The 21,885-nt window shown below is 42.1% G+C and overlaps 1 protein-coding gene across 1 annotated transcript in view; it reads right to left on the bottom strand.

The window, feature by feature from the left end:
- CPE (carboxypeptidase E) overlaps nt 1–21,885 on the bottom strand; it is a 112,930-nt gene that overhangs the window by 42,097 nt on the left and 48,948 nt on the right. The window contains exon 2 of the mRNA XM_082272587.1: nt 3,094–3,290. Coding sequence (XP_082128713.1) covers nt 3,094–3,290 — 197 coding nt within the window. The remainder of the gene's footprint in view (nt 1–3,093; nt 3,291–21,885) is intronic.

Genomic DNA, 21,885 nt, shown 5'->3' with positions numbered 1-21,885 from the left:
TGAGTTAAAAGTTAGAGTGAGATCAGCTTTTCTATGGGCTGCACAATCTCTTCTTCCCCCTTGATGGTGAATGTAAGCCATAATGCCCAGTACACATTCAGATAATCGGACGACTTATCGTTCGCATTTTTTTGCATGATATTAACATCGAATTCAACAATGCGTACAAACCGTATGATTTTTGTCGTACGATTCTGGAAAAGCTTCCTGGTTGCTTAGCTACGTATCAGATGGTGCAAAACAAAAACAATGGCAGCCAGGCTTTTTTCGTGCTATTTCAGTGTTTCTGAGCATGTGCGGTCTTTGTCGATCGATTTTTAGCGGACGCATACTGCACTGATGAAACGATTGTCATTCGCGAGGCTGTCATACGACAGAAGTTTTCCTGTTTGTCCCTTCGGATTTTGTTGGTTGAACTGTCATGATCGGCTGTCGAAAGCTGTGTACTAACGATCAGATTATCGTGCGATCAGGTCGAAAGCGAGTTTTGTCGTACGATTATCGGAACGTGTGTACGGGGCATTACAAATGCATTGTCTGTCTGATTCCTGATTGGGTAGCCTTTTACACAAGAGGTCCAGTGCTGCAGCACCAACAGGGATGTTGACATGAAGCTTGGCTTCTGCAGGTGACCTAGCCTCCTGCACAATGAGGACTCCACCCCAGCCCATTAAGCTGGTGTCTGTCATCAGTACCTTTAAACAAATCAGAATTAAGGGCTTTCCCATTTTCAATGCGAATTGGAAAGCCACCACCTTGTCTGCTTATCCCATGTATGAGCATTTGGAACTGCCCCTAAGGAGGCAACAGCCAAGAATTCCACAGCAGGCTGCAAACTAAAATGGTACAGCCTAGCGAAACATGTGGACCTTGAGAAGTAATAACTCCTGTTAACTAAGCCTAGGAGCAAATCTAGTTGGCCATGTCTGTAACCCTCAATGTGGGCTGCAGGTGAAGGATAGCACAGTTCTTGCACCCCAAACTAACCCCCAATGGCCCGGGGCTACAGCACCCTGAGCTTCTTGGAAGGTGACATAGCCCCTACCGGTGTTGGGGGTAAGTAGTTACAAAGTAACGGATTACAGTAACTACATTACTTTTTTTGGTAACGAAGTAACGTTACTAGCTACAATACTAATATTGGTAACTACACTACTTTACTAGGCTATAGGAGGTAACTACACTACTTTACTAGGCTATAGGAGGTAACTACATTACTTTACTAGGCTATAGGAGGTAACTACATTACTTTACTAGGCTATAGGAGGTAACTACATTACTTTACTAGGCTATAGGAGGTAACTACATTACTTTACTAGGCTATAGGAGGTAACTACACTACTTTACTAGGCTATAGGAGGTAATTACACTACTTTACTAGGCTATAGGAGGTAATTACATTACTTTACTAGGCTATAGGAGGTAACTACATTACTTTACTAGGCTATAGGAGGTAACTACATTACTTTACTAGGCTATAGGAGGTAACTACACTACTTTACTAGGCTATAGGAGGTAACTATATTACTTTACTAGGCTATAGGAGGTAACTACATTACTTTACTAGGCTATAGGAGGTAACTACATTACTTTACTAGGCTATAGGAGGTAATTACACTACTTTACTAGGCTATAGGAGGTAACTACACTACTTTACTAGGCTATAGGAGGTAATTACACTACTTTACTAGGCTATAGGAGGTAATTACACTACTTTACTAGGCTATAGGAGGTAACTACACTACTTTACTAGGCTATAGGAGGTAATTACACTACTTTACTAGGCTATAGGAGGTAACTACACTACTTTACTAGGCTATAGAAGGCAATTACACTACTTTACTAGGCTATAGAAGGTAATTACACTACTTTACTAGGCTATAGGAGGTAACTACACTACTTTACTAGGCCATAGGAGGTAACTACACTACTTTACTAGGCTATAGAAGGTAATTACACTACTTTACTAGGCTATAGGAGGTAACTACACTACTTTACTAGGCTATAGGAAGTAACTACACTACTTTACTAGGCTATAGGAAGTAACTACACTACTTTACTAGGCTTTAGGAACGCGCTTTCCTGCGTTACCCAAGCCGTTCGATACAATCATTATTTCGAAGAATAGAGAGGGATGAAGTTTATGACTTTTTTTTGCACTTTGTGTTTTATTCAGTTTTTTCAGGTTTTGTTCTCATGTTTCCCAAAGTCTGTGTTTATACAATAAACTCTATGCAGAAAGAGTGTCATGTATCTTCTTCTACATGGTCAATTAAGAAAGAGGAAAGTAAAGTAATAAGTAGCGAAGTTACTTTTCAAATGCAGTAACTAGTAAAGTAATCTCGTTACAATTTACAGAAGTAACTAGTAACTAGTTAAATTTTTTGAGTAACTACCCCAACACTGGCCCCTACCTACCACAGAGTTTTGTGGTCTCAGCAGTCAATAGGAAATAAGGCAAGTCCCCTCCAGCTCTGAAAACCACAAGGGGTTGCCAGGGACAGGGTCACCCCGGGTGCTAGTGCCATGGCTCAGGATCTGTATAGCAACCTGCAGCTAACATAACGTGTTGCACTTTGTGCCTAGGTGGGAACCCACGCAGAATCCAGTGCCCAAACTACATTACAGGTCTATCCTGCATTTTTTTCCTAGCAAGGTCTGGATAGATTCCTAAAAAGGTGCAAAAAAAGGAGCCAGACGATCCGAAAAAATACTGAATGGAAGTGGCAGTGGTGATGAGCAGCTACAGACCTGATAAAAGAATCATGATGTAAAAAAAGGTTAGTATACAATAAAATAACAATGAGAAATGGTTGCTTTTCTCAGAGCAGAGAGAGAAGATGTTTGTACACCTAGGGACACTAGCGAAAAACTTAGGCTTGCTGGGAGTGGAAGGGCTATTCTAGGGCTGTCCTTACAGGCTACGATTCTGGGCCATGCAATGTACAATTAGGAAAAGTAATTTCTAACTGTTTTCTGCAAAATTACAGAACACTTATTCTTACCGACCTAAATATTGCATATTTCATTGACCAGAAAATGGTACTGAACAAACTATACAGTTCGCTGCAGACAAACACTGGCATCACTCACCTGCTGTGCAGCTTTTTCAAACCCATCGGGATTCATGGAAGGCATGATGTGTATGCGAGTATTGTGGATCAGATTGATAATTGTTTCGTTGCCTTTCTGATATTCATTACAGAGGTACTGGGCCAAATAAATAAGTAGTTCTCTGCCCACAGCTTCATTTCCATGCATGTTTCCAACATACTTAAATTCGGGTTCACCTGCAAGAGTTGAGATTATGTTAAATGCTTGTTTCTATTCAATTTTTGTTTTATATTTTGTATAATCATGTCCTATGTAACATTTATATCATATTTTATTAGACAGCCGTTTTACCCAGTGAGCAGTACATCAATGGCTTTACTGTAGGTCTGGAGGAAAATACATTAAATCTCCGAATACAGAAAGGTTTCTTAACAGTAAGAGCTTTAAATGTGGAACAGACTTCCTCAAGAGCAGCTGGTTCTGGCCAGCTCAGTAGATTGCTTTAAAAAAGGCCTGGATTCTTTCCTAAATGTACATAATATAACTGGGTACTAACATTTATAGGTAAAGTTGATCCAGAGAATATCTGATTGCCTCTCGGGGGTTTTTGCCTTCCTCTGGATCAACTGTGGGTAAAGGGTTGTGTATATGGGATTGTATGATTTTTTTTTCTTTTCGTTGAACTAGATGGACTTCAACTTCAACCAGACTAACTATGTAACTATGTGAGAATTTTTTTTTTGCATTTTTTTTCCACCTCATGCAATTATACCATTACTTGTCAAATTTCTACCCCCACACATAAAAGGACCCAATCATAAAAAACATGTAAAAAAAAAATAATAAAATCTGCCTGTAAAAGAACCTACCAGTCTCAGTGGATCCAATCTGTGATCTCCTTCTGCACAAACTTCAGCAACAATTCAGGGTGCGTGGGTCACTAGTAATATAGTGGCCAGTGTGGCGGGTGGCACTATAGCGCATGATGTGGAAACACAGACATCCGACACACCTGGAAGTGTCACTCGCTGTAGAATTGTTATTAAAGTGGTTGCAAACTTTGTTACACCACTTGTACCTACAGGTAAGACTGTAATAAGAGTTACCTGTAGGTACTGTAAATATCTCCTAAACCTGCACAGTTTAGGAGACATTCAGAGTGCATGCAGTCGATGACGCCATCAGCGCTTGCGCTCTGAAGGTCCGGCTTACCGTGCCGGACCTTCAGTGCCTGTGCCGCAAAGAAGCGGCTCTCGTGCGCATGTGTGGGAGTGAAGTCATCGTGGCTCCGGCCACTCACAGCGTTGGAGTCCACAAACCCGGAAGAAACACCAGGGAAGATGTCAGCCGCCTCAGCGTTGGGCGGGTACCGCTGGAAGAGCTTTGTTCCAAGGTAAGTATTTCATAATGAGCTCGAATGCGATACATACTAGCTCATTATACCTTTGTCTTATAGGTTTTTTTTGGGGGGGGGGGGGGGTTTCGTCCGATGGTTTACAGCCTCTTTAACCACTTAAGCCCCGGAAGATTTTACCCCCTTCCTGACCAGGGCCTATTTGCGATTCGGCACTGCGTGACTTTAAGGGACAATTGCGAGGTCATGCGAAGCTGTACCCAAACTAATTTGGCATCCTTTTTTTCCCACAAACAGAGCTTTCTTTTGGTGGTATTTTATCACCTGTGCAATTTTTTGATCATGTGCTATAAACAAAAAAAGCGTCAATTTTGCAAAAATAACAATATTTTTCACATTTTTTTATATGAAATTCCCCAAAAAAAATTTAAAAATCTAAATTTTTTAACATTTTAGGCCAATTTTTTTTTTTACCATATGTTTGGTAAAAAAAATCGCAAAAAGCGTATTTTGATTGGTTTGCGCAAAAATTATTGTGTTTACTAACAAAGGGAAAGATTTTTGTCATTTTTGTTGTTTTTTTTTTAACGCGGCGATCTGCGATTTTTTTTGCGGACTGCGACATTGGGGTGGACAGATCGGACCCTTGACTGACATTTTTGGGGTTACCAGTGACATAACTACAGTAATCAGTGCTATACATATGCACTGTTACTGTAATATGACACTGGCAGTGAAGGAGTTAACTGTATTGGAGAGGGAGGGGTTAAGTGTGTCCTAGGGGCGTGATTCTAACTGTGATTGGCTGTGGCTTGATGTGTAAGAACAGTGATCAACGGTCCTACATAGTAGAACCGTTTGATCACCATTCATACACAGGGGAGACTGAAAGGCGGCTTTGTTTACACTAGCCGCCTGCCTTTCTCCCGCTGTCACGGACGATCGCAAGTCACACGCGCGGAGGGGGTCCGTGACCGCGCGGGAGCGCGCATCCGGCCGTGCGCGCTCGCTACCAAAACCCTTACAGGCTAGCGACGTAGCCCTACGTCGCTTTGCCTGTGAGGGGCTGACTGCCGATGTAAATAGTCGTGCGGCAGTCGGCAAGTAGTTAATGTTCGTTTACAGGTTGAAACTTGCACCAAATTCTTGAAAACCTTTCAACATGTTTACAGTGCCAATGCGTGTGACCATTTTAAGTATCTCCCATTTGCAACACTTTTACTATATGGCACTATTGTTGAGATACAACTGATATTTGATACATTTCCATTATTCTCCCAACTTCTCCTAATAGCTTCTCTGCCTGTAAACCTCTGTCTCTGTGCAGAAGAGAAGATTGTGACCATATATATCTCACCAACACATACACTATATTACCAAAAGTATTGGGACACCTGCCTGTACACGCACATGAACGTTAACAGCATCCCAGTCCTAGTCCGTAGGGCTCAATATTGTGTTGGCCTATGCTTTGCAGCTTTAACGGCTTCCACTCTTCAAGGAAGGCGTCCATAAGGTTTAGGAGTGTGTCTATGGAAATGTTTGACCATTCTTCCAGAATCGCATTTGTTAGGTCAGGCACTGATGTTGGAGAGAAGGCCTGGCTCGTAGTCTGCACTCTAATTCATCCCAAAGGTGTTCTATTGGGTTGAGGTCAGGACTCTGTGCAGGCCAATTTCCTCCACCCCAAACCCACCCATCCATGTTTTTATGGACCTTGCTTTGTGCACTGGTGCGCAGTCATGTTGAAACAAGAAGGGCCATCCCAAAACTGCTCCCACAAAGTTGGGAGCATGAAATTGTCGACAATGTCTTGGTATGCTGACGCCTTAAGAGTTCCCTTCACCGGAGCTCAAACCCTGAAAAACAACCTCACACCATAATCTCCCCTCCACCAAATTATTTTGGGTTGGTGGCGTAACACGTAGAGGTTGAGCCTGGTGGCGGGAGTTTTGACTGGATTATGTGAGAAGCTGGATTTTATTATATGCTTGTTTTTTACCTAAGAAATATGAAGTGGGTTCTGTGCAGTGTGTTGAGCTTAATACCCAGCTATTGTACTATTGGAGGCTGTTTTTTCTGTTTGTTGCCTTGCCTATGACCTATGTGTGAGCTGTGTGGAGCCATCTTGGAGAGGGAATGCCATTGTTCTTAAGGGAACCAGAACACCAGAGTTTGGTCCATCAGATTGATCTGCGTTTATGCTTTGTTGACCCTTAGGGGTCTATAATGGAGGTGAACTTGCACTTCACCTGGTGAAAGGAGCACGAATAGAAAACTTTCCATTACACTGTGGTGTCATCTCTTTGAAGCCCCTTATCAAATAGAGACTTTTTTGTTTGCACAATCTATAAGAAGCTTTATTATTTATCGCATTGGCCTTTTTTGCATTATATATGTTTGTTTATGGATTTCATTTGCACTGGCACTTTAAATATATAAAACATTTAGCTATTTAATCATTTTCTGTGACTTTCTAGTTATTATTTTTACCTTGATTTAGAGGCAGCGCGATCACACATTTTAGGATTTATTTATTGCGGATGTGGGAACACATTTGGTGATTGCAGCAGCTGTACCCTGTAATTTCCTCATTTCTGTCACTAGGTGGCAGCGCGCTTCTACCACTTTTATATGCTCTGCTGCAGTATCACCTCTCTGCAGAGCTCCCGAGACTCGGGGCACATGCCCTGCATCTCTCAACTTGTGCCCCAGGTGCCGACACCGCTTTCCGCCAATCTTTACTGTGCTGTAATTTTTCTTAAAAAATCCTTCACTGGTGGCTGCCTAATAGAGCCACCCTGGCTTCTGTAAGAAAGACACGTGGTGAGCAAAGGAGGGTTTTGGAGTGTTCAGGTAAGAACTGTCGGGAGGGGGTACTGGGTGCAGAGGGGAAAGCTGTGTATAGGAGCGCAGGGGGATGGGTGAATAGGTGAGAACTGTGGATTGGGGGTGGCTAGGTGCAGATGTCAGAGCTGAGCATAGGTGGGGGCTGGGTGCCACGGTGAGAGCTGTACATGAAGGTAGGAGCTGTGAATTGGTTGAGCTGTGTACAGGTGATGCAGGAGTGAGATGTAAAAGTGGGCAGAGATGAGATGTGGAGGAGGACTGAAAGGTGAATTGTGGTCAAGGACTGAAAGGTGAGCCGTAGATAGGCACACATAGGTGAGCTGTGGAAAGGGATGCAAAGGTGAGCCGTGGATTGGGAAGCAAAGGTGAGCCGCGGAGACTAAGATGAACCCTAGATGGAGACACAAAGGTGAGCTGTGGACGGGGAAGCAAAGGTGAGCTGTGCATGTGGACACAGATGTAGATACTGTAGATTAGATAGAATTAATATTATCAGATTGCCAGCAAGTGCAGTGAATTCCAAGCCATTTCCTATAGTCAGCATGGACAATTGATTTTCACACACGTACCGAGCGGGGGGCAGGAGATAGTGCTGCTGACGCAGTTGGTGGATGTGAGTAGGCGTATAATAGGAACTGCTGCTGGCAAACAATGATGCTGTGTATGTGCTCTTAATGGGGCATAAGAAAGGCACCAGCTGGCCTTTTAGAGCAGGTAAACATATTAAAAGCAAACAGCATGCTGTGTCTTCATGTATGATTAAGATCTCTTTTTCCATGCAGGCAAAGGAAAATAAAACACTCATGACAGCCATCACTAATGTTGCTTCCAACATGGCTCATTTCTCTAGGAACATGACCTATGTAGAATATAAATTATTCAGTAAATCTGATAAACAAAATTACTGAGGCGATGACATCCGTCATCAGAGATAAAAGAGAAATGAAGAGAAAAACGAAGAGGCATGAATCTTCAGACAGAGCTCTAGTTAGGTCAACACTGGAATAAGGAAGAATGAAAGTATATGTATAATCATTTTTGCTAAAGTGTCTAATACTCTCCGATTGTAATACATGGCAGTCTCCCCTTGATGAATTCTCTCTATATATAGAGATAATATCTCCATTGATGTCAGGCTTAAAGTACACGTGCCACAAATCTGAATAATTCTAATTAGGCACACAATGAGAATTGTGTATAGGAAGAGTTTACCTTTAATGAAAATAATCAGTAAATCAGCAGATACTAAAAATATTCAGCAAAAATGATGTGAAAATCTCAACTTCCCTATTAAGGCTCCATTCACATTTGGCATTTTGGGATCTCAGGCAGAATTGCTGGGTTTCTGCCCATGATCTCAAGTCATACTGCAATTGCAAAACGCATGTTTGGGTGCCATATATTTTCAATGGCACCTAAAACAGGATGCAGTCTTCCCACGATAATTGCATGATAAATCGTACAACGGCCGCGGCAAGCAGCAACGCTTGTCGCCCAAAAAGGAGCAGGAGCTTCTTTTTGGTGACAAGCTTTGTGCACTGTGGTTTGAGAAGATTGCTGTGTGATTTATCGCACAAAATCCGCAATGTTAAGGTGTTATTGAAAATGAATGGCGCCCTCAAGGTGTTATTAAAAATGAATGGCACCAGCACAAGTGTTTTGCGATTGCAGTGCGATTTGAGATTGTGGGCAGAATCCCTGCAATTCTGCCCAAGATCCCAAAATTTCAAATGTAAATGGAGCTTGACTCAAGCATGGTCCTGTCCCCTTTTCTCACCTCTCTCCTCATTCCTCCTTTATGTGATAGGTGGTTTCTAGCCTTGGAAGCTAGAAGGGGGCAGGACCAAGTTGACTTTTATAGGAAAAGTCAGGATTTGCAGGAATTTCAGTGACCGTGACCTTTACTGATGCATTTTTCATTAAATGCTCAGTTCACATTGCCCAGGTTTGTGACAAGTGTACTTTATGTTTACAAAAGCTTTTATAGGAAAATCAAAAACTAAACATTACAAAGCTTATTAAAAGTCAATCATAATATGGTAAATACAGCAGCGAGATGTCTCTGGTAAGATAATGTATAACATATCAAGCAGATCATGTAGATATCAAAATGGTAACACATTTAGTATCATGATAACATTATAACACAAGGAAGTTAGGGACATTTGTCCCAGCTATCCCACTTACTATGGAACAAATGTAGGAAATTATGTAAGGAGTGAAAAACATATTCTGAGAGTCTGAGGACCTCCATCCTAGAAACTACCTGAGACTATAAAATCATGGGAGACCTCCAATTAAGAGCAAACATTCATTGGATAGCGCTAAATAGGGTATGAAGCAACCTAGACAAGGGAAGCGGGATATCTGGGATCTGTGCAAAAAAAAGGCATGTCCTGGGACAAATAGGGATGTCTCTGTCTGATAACTGCAGGATTTTAGCTTTAGTTAGGTCCCACATTCCCTTAAGGTGTTTGCAACTCCAAAATAAATGCAATAATGAGCCTTCTTCCGAGCAGCCCCTAAATCAAGTAGGTTATGTGGAGGGATAGAATGAATGAATCAGGGCGGGGGTCATGTACCATAATACGAATAAAAAGCTTAATCGGGGTTTCTCTGCTGGTAGTAGATTGGGTGCACTTACACAGATTATGCAGCATCTTTTGCCAATCTAAAGGTGAAATAGAGCACTCCAAGTCCCGTTCCCGGTTCAGCATATACAGGGAGTGCAGAATTATTAGGCAAATGAGTATTTTGACCACATCAACCTCTTTATGCATGTTGTCTTACTCCAAGCTGTATAGGTTTGAAAGCCTACTACCAATTAAGCATATTAGGTGATGTGCATCTCTGTAATGAGAAGGGGTGTGGTCTAATGACATCAACACCCTATATCAGGTGTGCATAATTATTAGGCAACTTCCTTTCCTTGGGCAAAATGGGTCAAAAGAAGGACTTGACAGGCTCAGAAAAGTCAAAAATAGTGAGATATCTTGCAGAGGGATGCAGCACTCTTAAAATTGCAAAGCTTCTGAAGCGTGATCATCGAACAATCAAGCATTTCATTCAAAATAGTCAACATCGTCGCAAGAAGCGTGTGGAAAAACCAAGGCGCAAAATAACAGCCCATGAACTGAGAAAAGTCAAGCGTGCAGCTGCCAAGATGCCACTTGCCACCAGTTTGGCCATATTTCAGAGCTGCAACATCACTGGAGTGCCCAAAAGCACAAGGTGTGCAATACTCAGAGACATGGCCAAGGTAAGAAAGGCTGAAAGACGACCACCACTGAACAAGACACACAAGCTGAAACGTCAAGACTGGGCCAAGAAATATCTCAAGACTGATTTTTTAAAGGTTTTATGGACTGATGAAATGAGAGTGAGTCTTGATGGGCCAGATGGATGGGCCCATGGCTGGATTGGTAAAGGGCAGAGAGCTCCAGTCCGACTCAGACGCCAGCAAGGTGGAGGTGGAGTACTGGTTTGGGCTGGTATCATCAAAGATGAGCTTGTGGGGCCTTTTCGGGTTGAGGATGGAGTCAAGCTCAACTCCCAGTACTACTGCCAGTTTCTGGAAGACACCTTCTTCAAGCAGTGGTACAGGAAGAAGTCTGCATCCTTCAAGAAAAACATGATTTTCATGCAGGACAATGCTCCATCACATGCGTCCAAGTACTCCACAGCGTGGCTTGCAAGAAAGGGTATAAAAGAAGAAAAGCTAATGACATGGCCTCCTTGTTCACCTGATCTGAACCCCATTGAGAACCTGTGGTCCATCATCAATTGTGAGATTTACAAGGAGGGAAAACAGTACACCTCTCTGAACAGTGTCTGGGAGGCTGTGGTTGCTGCTGCACGAAATGTTGATGGTGAACAGATCAAAACACTGACAGAATCCATGGATGGCAGGCTTTTGAGTGTCCTTGCAAAGAAAGGTGGCTATATTGGTCACTGATTTGTTTTTGTTTTGTTTTTGAATGTCAGAAATGTATATTTGTGAATGTTGAGATGTTATATTGGTTTCACTGGTAAAAAAAATAATTGAAATGGGTATACTGTATATTTGATTTTTGTTAAGTTGCCTAATAATTATGCACAGTAATAGTCACCTGCACACACAGATATCTCCCTAAAATAGCTAAAACTAAAAACAAACTAAAAACTACTTCCAAAAATAGTCAGCTTTGATATTAATGAGTTTTTTGGGGTTCATTGAGAACATGGTTGTTGTTCAATAATAAAATAATCCTCAAAAATACTCATTTGCCTAATAATTCTGCACTCCCTGTATTTATGCTTCCCAGGGAGTGGGAACTCGTTATGATGGTGGTACATAATTGAGATCAGACCCCTTCCCCTTGGGGAGGAGAAACAAATTACCTCAAATGGTGTATGGGGTGGACAAAGATTCAAGGAGCCTTGAGATTGAAAAAATTCTCGAATAAGATTGTAATTATCAGCCTCAGAGATGGGAATCTTATAAATAGCCCGTATCTGATCAAATGAGCAAAACGTCTTATTAATAGACAGGGCTTTTAGAGATCCATGGAGTAAGGGAGCAACGATCCAGAGGAAAAGAGGGGGAGCCAAATTCCCCCAAATATGTAGTCAATGGAGATACTTCGGAGACCAGTTTATATTTGTCCCTGGATCTTGTCCACATCTGTGAAGATGATTAACGATTTTGTTGGATTGGAGTAAGAGTCTAGAAACCCTATTTTTGGACCAAAGTAAGGACTGCAAGAAACAGGGGTAAATGGATGCCTGTTTAAAAGCAAGCCACGGAATATCCTTATCAGATGAATGCCATTGGGCGATTTGGGTAAATTTCGCAGAGAGGTAATAGGACCACAGGTCTGGAAGGCCCAAACCGCCCAATTGTTGAGGGGCATGAAGTACACGTCTATTGCATCTGGGCTTCCTACCAGTCCAAATAAATTTAGATAAATCTCTCTGGAGAGAGGATATGTGAAAAAAAGGGATGTTAACCGGGAGGGCCCTAAAAAAAAATAATTTAGGTAGTATAATCATAGGCAATCCTGCCTAGGAAGGAAATATGGTATGAGGACCAAGAGGGTATAAGAGTTCTAGTTTGAGCAAACAAGGCAGGGAAGTTGGTTACGAACAGTGATTGATAATGGGGAGTTATATGCACGCCCAAGTACCTAAAGGATTTAGCGCACCAGGAGAAAGAAAAGCTCTCCTTGAGAGAAACCTGTAACCAATTGGGCAAGTTCAAAGGCAATAATTCCCAACCCAGAAATACCCTGAAATGCTCCCAATTCTAATAATAATTGGGGAATTGAAACATGTCGGTCTGATAAAAACAGCAAAACGTCATCTGCATAAAGATTAATTTTAAATTCCCTGCCCTGCCCCCTTTGCAATATCCCTTGAGCTTTTGGTTATTTCGAATGGCACAAGCAAAAGGCTCAATCGCCAAAGCGAACAGAAGAGGGGATACGCACTCTAGTTTGGGGAGAGTTGTATAAAGCTCTAAAGCACTGAAGGAATCTATCGCCCAAACCAAATTTAGGAAGGAGGAGCTCAAGATAGGACCAGCTGACGCTGTCAAAAGCATTGTGTCAAGACTAACAATGCATGTAGGGTGTTTATGTAAGTTAGCATCTTGTACAATATTGGTGACCAATCTAATATTATCCGCAAGTTTTCTATCTATATTAATAAAATGCAAGTGTCTCTGCGTCCACTTGAGTCCCTGTGTCCGTGGGATTGAGCTACTGCACATGTGCCCCACGGACAGCCGTTGGGACGCAGAGAGACTTTGGGCGGCCGGCTGCAGCGGGTCAGTGTTGGAGCGTCCTCCTTCCAGCCGGAGTATGTAGCCAGCGGACCAGCCAAGGCAGCTCACCCCTCATTCAGAGACTTCGGGCGGCCGGCTGCAGCGGGTCAGTGTTGAAGCGTCCTCCTTCCAGCCGGAGTCTTTAGGCTTTAGGCTGGGTTCACATCTGTGCATATAACATGCCATTTCTGTGCAATGCAAATTCAGCCATTCAAATGGTATGACTGCATTCGTATTGCATTCATACCAAAATGGTGCAGGACCCTTTTTTTGGTCTACACTGGATTTGGATCGCATGGGTGTTCACACCATGCAATCCAATTCCTGCACCATTTGGCAGTTAGCACTGCAATCTGTGAATCGATCTGGGGGTGTCATTAACTTTGCATTGAGCCAGGGTTGCCACCTCATCTCTTTAATCCAGGAAACAATAATTACACAGGTTTTGAGGCTGATATAATGCACATAAGGCACCAAGTGAGTTCAATTACCACCTTAATCAGCCACAGAACCTGTGTAATTAATATCCTGGAATGAGGTGGCAACCCTACCCCCAGCGGTTTGCAGATGTCAGTGTGAACCGCCAGCAGGTTACACGCGGTGCGGGAACTGGCACTGGAATCGTGCTGGTTCCTGAATCACATATATGTGAACCAGGACTCACTGTCATGTTTTTTTCCTTCAGCTAAAATACTAGTGAAATGTAAAGTTTACAATTCCCGCACAACACCTAGGTGCATATTTATAAAGCAGCAAATGTGACTAACCAAACATTCACTGCAGATCAATCAATGCAATTTAAAATGCATGCACCAGAAACATTCACCTATGGTGGGTGTTTGCAGAATGTCACATGAAGCCTAGGTTCACACTGAGGGAGGGTTTGAAATTGTGTCCGAATCTGGGGGCGATCTACAAATAAACCTGTGCAGTTTCCAGCACAGATGTCTATTGAAATCCCCGATCCCCCCCCCCCGAAGTCGCCAAAAGTAGTGCAGAAACTACTTTTTTGGAATCTGTGCCACGCCGTCTTTTGCGTCGATTGGTGCCATAGCCAACAATAGGCTCAGATTTGGCATGCAATTTGATATGTAAAACTGCATGTCAAATCGGCCCAATGTGAACGTGGGCTCAGTGCTATATAAATAAACCTCTAGCTGGCAAGATAAACACCGCCAATAACACTAGATGCAGTGCAAATTCACAGAGCTTCAAAATCGCAACCAGTTCATGCAAACTTATTGTGGAGTGTATGTTAACTCATTGACACCCCACAATCAGTTTGCAAAACGCAGCATAATTTGCAGAATCGGATCGCATGGGTGTGAACAACCATGAGATCCGATTCCGGTGCGGACAAAAAAATGGCCCTCAAGGAGCTTACATTCTAAGGCCCCTATCTCCCAGCCATACCCATACAGTCCACCTACAGTACTGGGGCCAATTTAGACAGGATCCAATGACCCTATCCGCATGTGTTTGGAGCGTGGGAGGAAACCCATGCAAGCACTGAGAGAGCATGCAAACTTGATGCACACAGCGTCCAGACCGAGGACCCCAGTACTAAAGGAGTGCTAACCACAAAACCGCTGTGCATAGTTGTGGTATTTACTTTCTCATTGCTGGACACGCTTTTCTGCACGTTCAATAAACTGTAAGCTGTTTTCTCTGTTATGCTCAAAAGCATTTTGTATTATTTTTCTCCTGTGACATTGGTGCTGTGTTCATATTATGTGTCTAATAATACTTTTCTCCTGACAAGCATTATATACAAAATGTTCCTTGTGGCAATGATTATTTCCCAGTGTAATGTGGGCAGGCACTTTTATTGTTCACTTTTCACTGCACTGTGGTGGTGACGTCCCCTGGAAGTATTGATTGAGCCACAAGGAAGTTCAGCAAAGCTGATTAGGTAATGGCCAAGCTCGTTCATGGTGCTGGTCCACAACCCACTGTTATAGTACCAGGACTTTTTTCCTCCTTTTTTCCTCCGCCTTTTAGAGTTACCCCTTGTGTCCCCAGTATTGCGCCATGATGTCACCATGTCACGCTCCCGCATGCACACTACAATTCTTTGTACACTGGCAGAAGCTAAATTTACTGCTGCTCGCCACTAGGGGAAACTACTGCCACTTATCCCTGGGATTGGAGACAGGAGTTTTCTTTATTGACATCTTAAAGCAGAACTTCACCTTCTCGATCAACATTGAATATTTTGAATCCTTATGCTGCTAGCATTAGTAAATAGATAGGAAAGTATATTCCTGGCCTAGGCAAATGATGCCATACATCCCAAGAGTCTTCAAGAGGGGAGGTGGGGTATTGTCAGCTAAACACACCCACCTACCTGCATGCCTGCATTAGGAGCAGATGGATTCCAGGAAGTAAATGCTACATGAGTCATCTGCCCTTACTCAAAATGGCTATAGCCAGAAATGCTAGGGGGTGTTTTTCAAAGTAACTTACTTACAAAATATAGCATGGAGACGTGGATTTATGAATTTGCTTTGAATATTAAAAATGAATTAAATAGCATTTTTGGTTTCCGATGCTCAGATGCAGTGTAGTTCCGCCTAAATATATTTATCCATGCTATTTATCACTAAGATCTGCCCAGTTATTGACAGGAGCGCCCTCTTGTGACCTTTTACAAATGCGCAGGAGGATGTCATTCTGGCACAAAGGGATTGGGCCAGCTACTGTAAGCTACATGCTGGGGGACACTGAAAACAGGCAGGTAAGTGTATTTTATTGCAGAAGAGACATTGCATGCCTCTTCTGCAATACAAAACCTGCCTGTCCACAGCAATCAGCAGTGGAATTTTAGCTATGCTTTAAAGTGGTACTAAGCTCATAGGTTTAACCATTTCCAAAAACAGTTACGTTGAAGGCATGCCAGTAAATGCTACAGTTACTAATGTGCTTATGTTAACCCTCAACCAAACTGTTAAGCCATCAAATGACTGATGTCATAGCTGACCACATACAGTGCCTTGAAAAAGTATTCATACCCCTTGAAACTTTCCACATTTTGTCATGTTACAGCCAAAATCTTAATTGTTTTTTAATTGGGATTTTATGTGATAGACCAACACAAAGTGGCACATAATTGCGAAGTGAAAAAAAAAAAATGTTAAATGGTTTTCAACATTTTTAACAAATAAACTTGTGAAAAGTGTGGCGTGCATTTGTATTCAGCCCCCTTTACTCTGATACCCCTAACTAAAATCTAGTGGAACCAATTGCCTTTGGAAGTCACCTAATAAGTAAATATAGTCCACCTGTGTGTAATTTAATCACAGTATAAATACAGCTGTTCTGTGAAGCCCTCAGAGGTTTGTCAGAGAACCTTAGTGAACAAACAGTATCATGAAGGTCAAGAAACACACTGGACAGGTCAGGGATAAAGTTGTGGAGAAGTTTAAAGCAGGGTTAGGTTATAGAAAAAATATATTCCAAGCTTTGAACATCTCAGTGAGCACTGTTCAATCCATCATCCGAAAATGGAAAGAGTATGGCACAACTGCAAACCTACCAAGACACGGCCACCTAAACTGACATGCCAGGCAGGGAGAGCATTGATCAGAGAAGCAGCCAAGAGGCCCATGGTAACTCTGGAGGAGCTGCAAAGATTCACAGCCCAAGTAGGAGAATCTGTCCACAGGAAAACTATTAGTCGCGCACTCCACAAATCTGGCCTTTATGGAAGAGTGGAAAGAAGAAAGCCATTGTTAAAAGAAAGCCATAAAAAGTCCCATTTGCAGTTTGTGAAAAGCCATGTGGGGGACACAGCAAACATGGGAGAAGGTGTTCTGGTCAGATAAGACCAAAATGTTTTGCCTAAAAGCAATACACTATGTGTGTCGGAAAACGAACACTGCACATCACCCTGAACACACCATCCCCATCGTGAAACATGGTGGTGGCAGCATCATGTTGTGGGGACGCATTTCTTCAGCAGGGACCGGGAAGTTGGTCAGAGTTGATGGGAAGATGGATGCAGCCAAACACAGAAGAAATATTGTTAGAGTCTGCAAAAGACTTGAGACTGGGGCAGAGGTTCTCCTTCCAGCAAGACAACGACCCTAAACATACAGCCAGAGCTACAATGGAATGGTTTAGATCAAAGCATATTCATGTGTTAGAATGGCCCAGTCAAAGTCCAGACCTAAATCCAATTACGAATCTGTGGCAAGACTTGAAAATTGCTGCTCACAGACGCTGTCTATCAAATCTGACCGAGCTTGAGCTATTTTGCAAAGAAGAATCAGCAAAAATGTCACTCTCTAGATGTACAAAGCTGGTAGAGACATATCCAAAAAGACTTGCAGCTGTAATTGCAGCAAAAGGTGGTTCTACAAAGTATTGACTCAGGGGGGCTGAATACAAATGCACGCCGCACTTTTCAGATATTTATTTAAAAACTTTTGAAAACCATTTATCATTTTCCGTCCACTTCACAATTATGTGCCACTTTGTGTTGGTCTATCACATAAAATCCCAATAAAATACATTTAAGTTTTTGGTTGTAACATGACAAAATGTGGAAATTTTCCAGGGGTATGAATACTTTTTCAAGGCACTGTAGGCAGTACTATGGCAACTGCAGATCTAACACTGGCCAAGATGGCAGCTTCTGTGGCTGTCCAGGACAGGTGGATTAAGTTCAGCTTTAACCCCTTCCTGCAAATTAAAATAAGGATGCAGCACTACCAATTATTTCATGTATTATGAGGTGTATCACCATAAATATGTGAGTGTACCAAAATGGTAATCAAACAATAGTAAATAGTTCAACAATAAAATGATGCAACTACAGTTCATAAACGCAAAGTATATGTGACTTCTACTTTAAAAAGTCTTCCAGCCTCTTCCCAATCACCTCAGTGCTCCCAGTACCCTTATCCTAATGATGTAATATACATGCATGTATAGTGATATTAAACAGGCTTCTGTCTTGTCAGTTTGGCCTTCCAGAATCCCAAGTACGTTGTAGTATGGCCTCCCACTCACAACGGTGCTCTTGTCCACTTTAAATCATGCTCCTTAGTAATGGTGTTGTGGTCCCTTTAAGAACATGGGGTCCAAGTTTTAGAACATGCCCATATATTATGTGGGGACAGAGAATATAGCCTATAGTGCAATATGCTTAAAAACCGCATTTATTTATCCAAAAGAAATGCTGTTTACATAAATAAAAATGTTACAAGCATATCAGGGGTACTGTTCTTTCTGGTATGCCATCACTTCCAATCCACGCTCCTACAGGCTCCACCGTACGCGTTACGTCACATATATTTCACATTTATGAACTGTAGTTACATTGTTTTAATTTTGAACTATTTACTATTGTATGATTACCATTTTGGTACACTCACATATTTATGATGATACACCTCGTATTATATCAAATAATTGGTAGTGCTGAATCCTTATTTTGTTTTAGTTTTTGTGATTGGTTGAACATTATTTGATGCATGCAATAACCCACTATTGATGTTACACTATCCATATGTATGATTAATTATTTAAATTAGTGCACAAGTGGTAGCTCAAGAGTTATACACCATTTTTCCTTTCCAACCAATTGCTTACTCTGATTTCACTGTACACAGTGAGCTTTCTGCTGTTTCAGAAAGCTATGTACAGCACCCTGCCTGCCCCACCAGCCATCATCCACCTACATTGCATAGAGAAGCAGAGAGATTCAGCGATGACATATTGTGTCTAAAATAAGGTACAGTATGTAATGAAAACAGAAAGGCTTTGTTTAAAAATTAGCATTAGCATGTTAATGGGAGGAAAAGGAGCATACAGAAAAGGCAAAATATAAGCAGAATAAACTTGCAGTCAATGCAGTCTGCACTATAAAGAATTAAAACCTCATTATAGATCCTACTATAAAAAACACAACATTTAGGCTGGGTTCACACTGATGCGAATTGGATGGGGGTTTTTCTGCATCCAATTCCCATGACAGGAGAGTATGACCAGCTCTCAATGGACAGCTCCAGGGGGGGTCGCGGTTCGCATTGGAAAAGGGTCCTGTGCATTTTCTGGTTCGTTGCAGGTGCAAATTTAGCCAAAAATTTGGACCTGATTTGCACCTGAAATGGAGAACAGGGATGCACCAGACCCCCTGCTGTGAGCCGCAGCTAGTGGGAACCTAGCCTTAGGCCGGGTTCACACTGCTCTGACATGATAGGCTCATTAATTCCGCTCTAGCTTTGCCCTGTAACATAATTCAAACATTTGTCAGACTTTAATAGCCTTTGTCCAACTTGAGATGAGTGCAACTTAGGTCTGGTATGGATTTGGGCTTTGTTTTCAATACATTTTGCAGTGCTAACATTGCCTCTGAGCACAAGTCGCATGTCACAAGTTGGATTAGTTAAGATGCTGATCCAACTTGGATATGACTTCAATGTTATTCAAAGGGGCTAAAATTGTACCAAAGTTGGACCAAAGAAGTGCATGAACTTTTTCCAAAGTCGGACCGAGACATGTCTGACCAGTTAGGACGGTTTTCATAGGGAAACATGGTTTTATACATGTCATGTGACCTGTGCTCTCAAAGGCAGAGCGTATGTTGCTCCAGTGAGAACTGGGCCTTAGACTGCTGTATTTATTCCCATTTGCCAACCAGCTGCTGCATATATACTGCGGCAGGTGGGCTGGGCTCTATTACGCGAAAGGACGTACCTGTACGTAGTTTTGTGCAATAGCCAGTAGGGGTGTGCGCGCATGCTGATTAGCCAGAGGGGAAGCCACCCGCAATCATTTCCCATGTTGTATGTAAACAAGGCAGACCGCCGTTCTGTCACTGATGAACACAGGGATCCTGTATTCCTGCTTTTCTGGAACACTGATCTCTATGTTGATCTAGTGAGTCAACCCCCCACACAGTTAGAAAGCACCCCTAGGGACACTCTTAACCCTTTGATTGCCCCTGGTGTTAACCCCTTCCCTGCCAGCGTCATTAGTACAGTAACAGTGCATATTTTTAGCAGTGATTACTGGAGTAATGTCACTGGTACCCCCAAAAGTGTCAAAAGTGTCAGTTAGGTGTCCGATCTGTCCGCCGCAATGTCGCAGTCCCGCCAAAAATTGCTATTTCTAGTAAAAAAATAAATAAATAAATAAAAATGCCATATGTCTATCCCCTAGTTTGTAAATGCGATAACTTTTGTGTAAACCAATCAATATACAACAATTGAGTTTTTGTTTTACCAAAAATATGTGGCAGAATACATATTGGCCTAGCAGAAAGTAAAAAATATTGTTTTTTTTTCAGAATTGTCGCTCTTTTTTTGTTTATAGCGCAAACAATAAAAACCACAGAGGTGAACAAATACCACCAAAAGAAAGCTCTATTTGTGGGAAAAAAGCACATCAATTTTATTTGGGTACAGCGTCACGCGATTGCACAATTGTCAGTTAAAGTAACGCATGGCCTGGTCATTAAGTGGGTAAAACCTTCCGGTCCAGAAGTGATTTACACAATGTGCAAGGTGCAGTATCCTATAGCTATCATCATATACCATCTTTTATTCTTTCAACTCTTCCAAACTTATAAAAGTGGAAACAAAATTCTCTGCAATGCCCTATTAAAACTGGCATTTAAACATTTGCCTTGATATTATGTGCACAGGGAAGCATTTATTTTTATCAAGGTCCCAGATCTTCTGAGAATATGCCTCTCTATGGCAACACTCTCTGTGCTCCCTGATTTCTCCCATTATGGTAGGCTTGTCACGGGGAACACTAACACTGAATAATGAGAGTGTAACATCTGAACTGCAGAAAATCCGCTCTGCACTGCATCAATGTAGCAGTATCAGCCGTATATTGCATCAATGTAGCAGTATCAGCCGTATATTACATCAATGTAGCAGTATCAGCCGTATATTACATCAATGTAGCAGTATCAGCCGTATATTGCATCAATGTAGCAGTATCAGCCGTATATTGCATCAATGTAGCAGTATCAGCCGTATATTACATCAATGTAGCAGTATCAGCCGTATATTGCATCAATGTAGCAGTATCAGCCGTATATTACATCAATGTAGCAGTATCAGCCGTATATTACATCAATGTAGCAGTATCAGCCGTATATTACATCAATGTAGCAGTATCAGCCGTATATTGCATCAATGTAGCAGTATCAGCCGTATATTGCATCAATGTAGCAGTATCAGCCGTATATTGCATCAATGTAGCAGTATCAGCCGTATATTGCATCAATGTAGCAGTATCAGCCGTATATTCCACAAAACTTACTGTACAGTTCACACAAATCACCGGAGGCATTGTTCTGAAGAGTTCTGCTGAAAGGCTATATCTCAGCAACCTCCCAGCACATACTGTAATGAAATGGGGACTGATCTTCTTTTTCCTGAATTAAATTGTACACTAAGCTCAATGATGAACAAACAACTATGCAAAATATAGTAGTAGGTATAAGGTATAAGAAAGGTATAAGACAATGTATATAAAGCAAATACATCTTTTAGGGATGTGTCAGGATAAAAATTTAAGGGCTGTGTCATTTTTATTCTTATTTCCACTTTCACACGAACAATCCGATCAGATCCGCCTATCAGTTTTTTAGGCGGATCTGATCGGATCCCTCCATGCATCCCTATGGGGCAGCGGATGTCAGCGGTGACATGTCCGCTGACACCCGCTGCCATCTGCATCCGATCCTGTCCGTGAAATCCGGATGGATGAAAACCCTCTTTTCCATCCATCCAGGGGATCAGATCGGATGGGATCGGATGAGAGTGGACAGGCGGTCCGCTCTCATCCGATTCCCCCATAG

This window comes from Pelophylax lessonae (assembly GCF_965119305.1).
Source record: "Pelophylax lessonae genome assembly, chromosome: 1".
Classification (NCBI taxonomy): domain Eukaryota; kingdom Metazoa; phylum Chordata; class Amphibia; order Anura; family Ranidae; genus Pelophylax; species Pelophylax lessonae.
The sequence above is the reverse complement of the archived record's forward strand: the minus strand, read 5'-3'. Positions and strand labels throughout refer to the sequence as shown.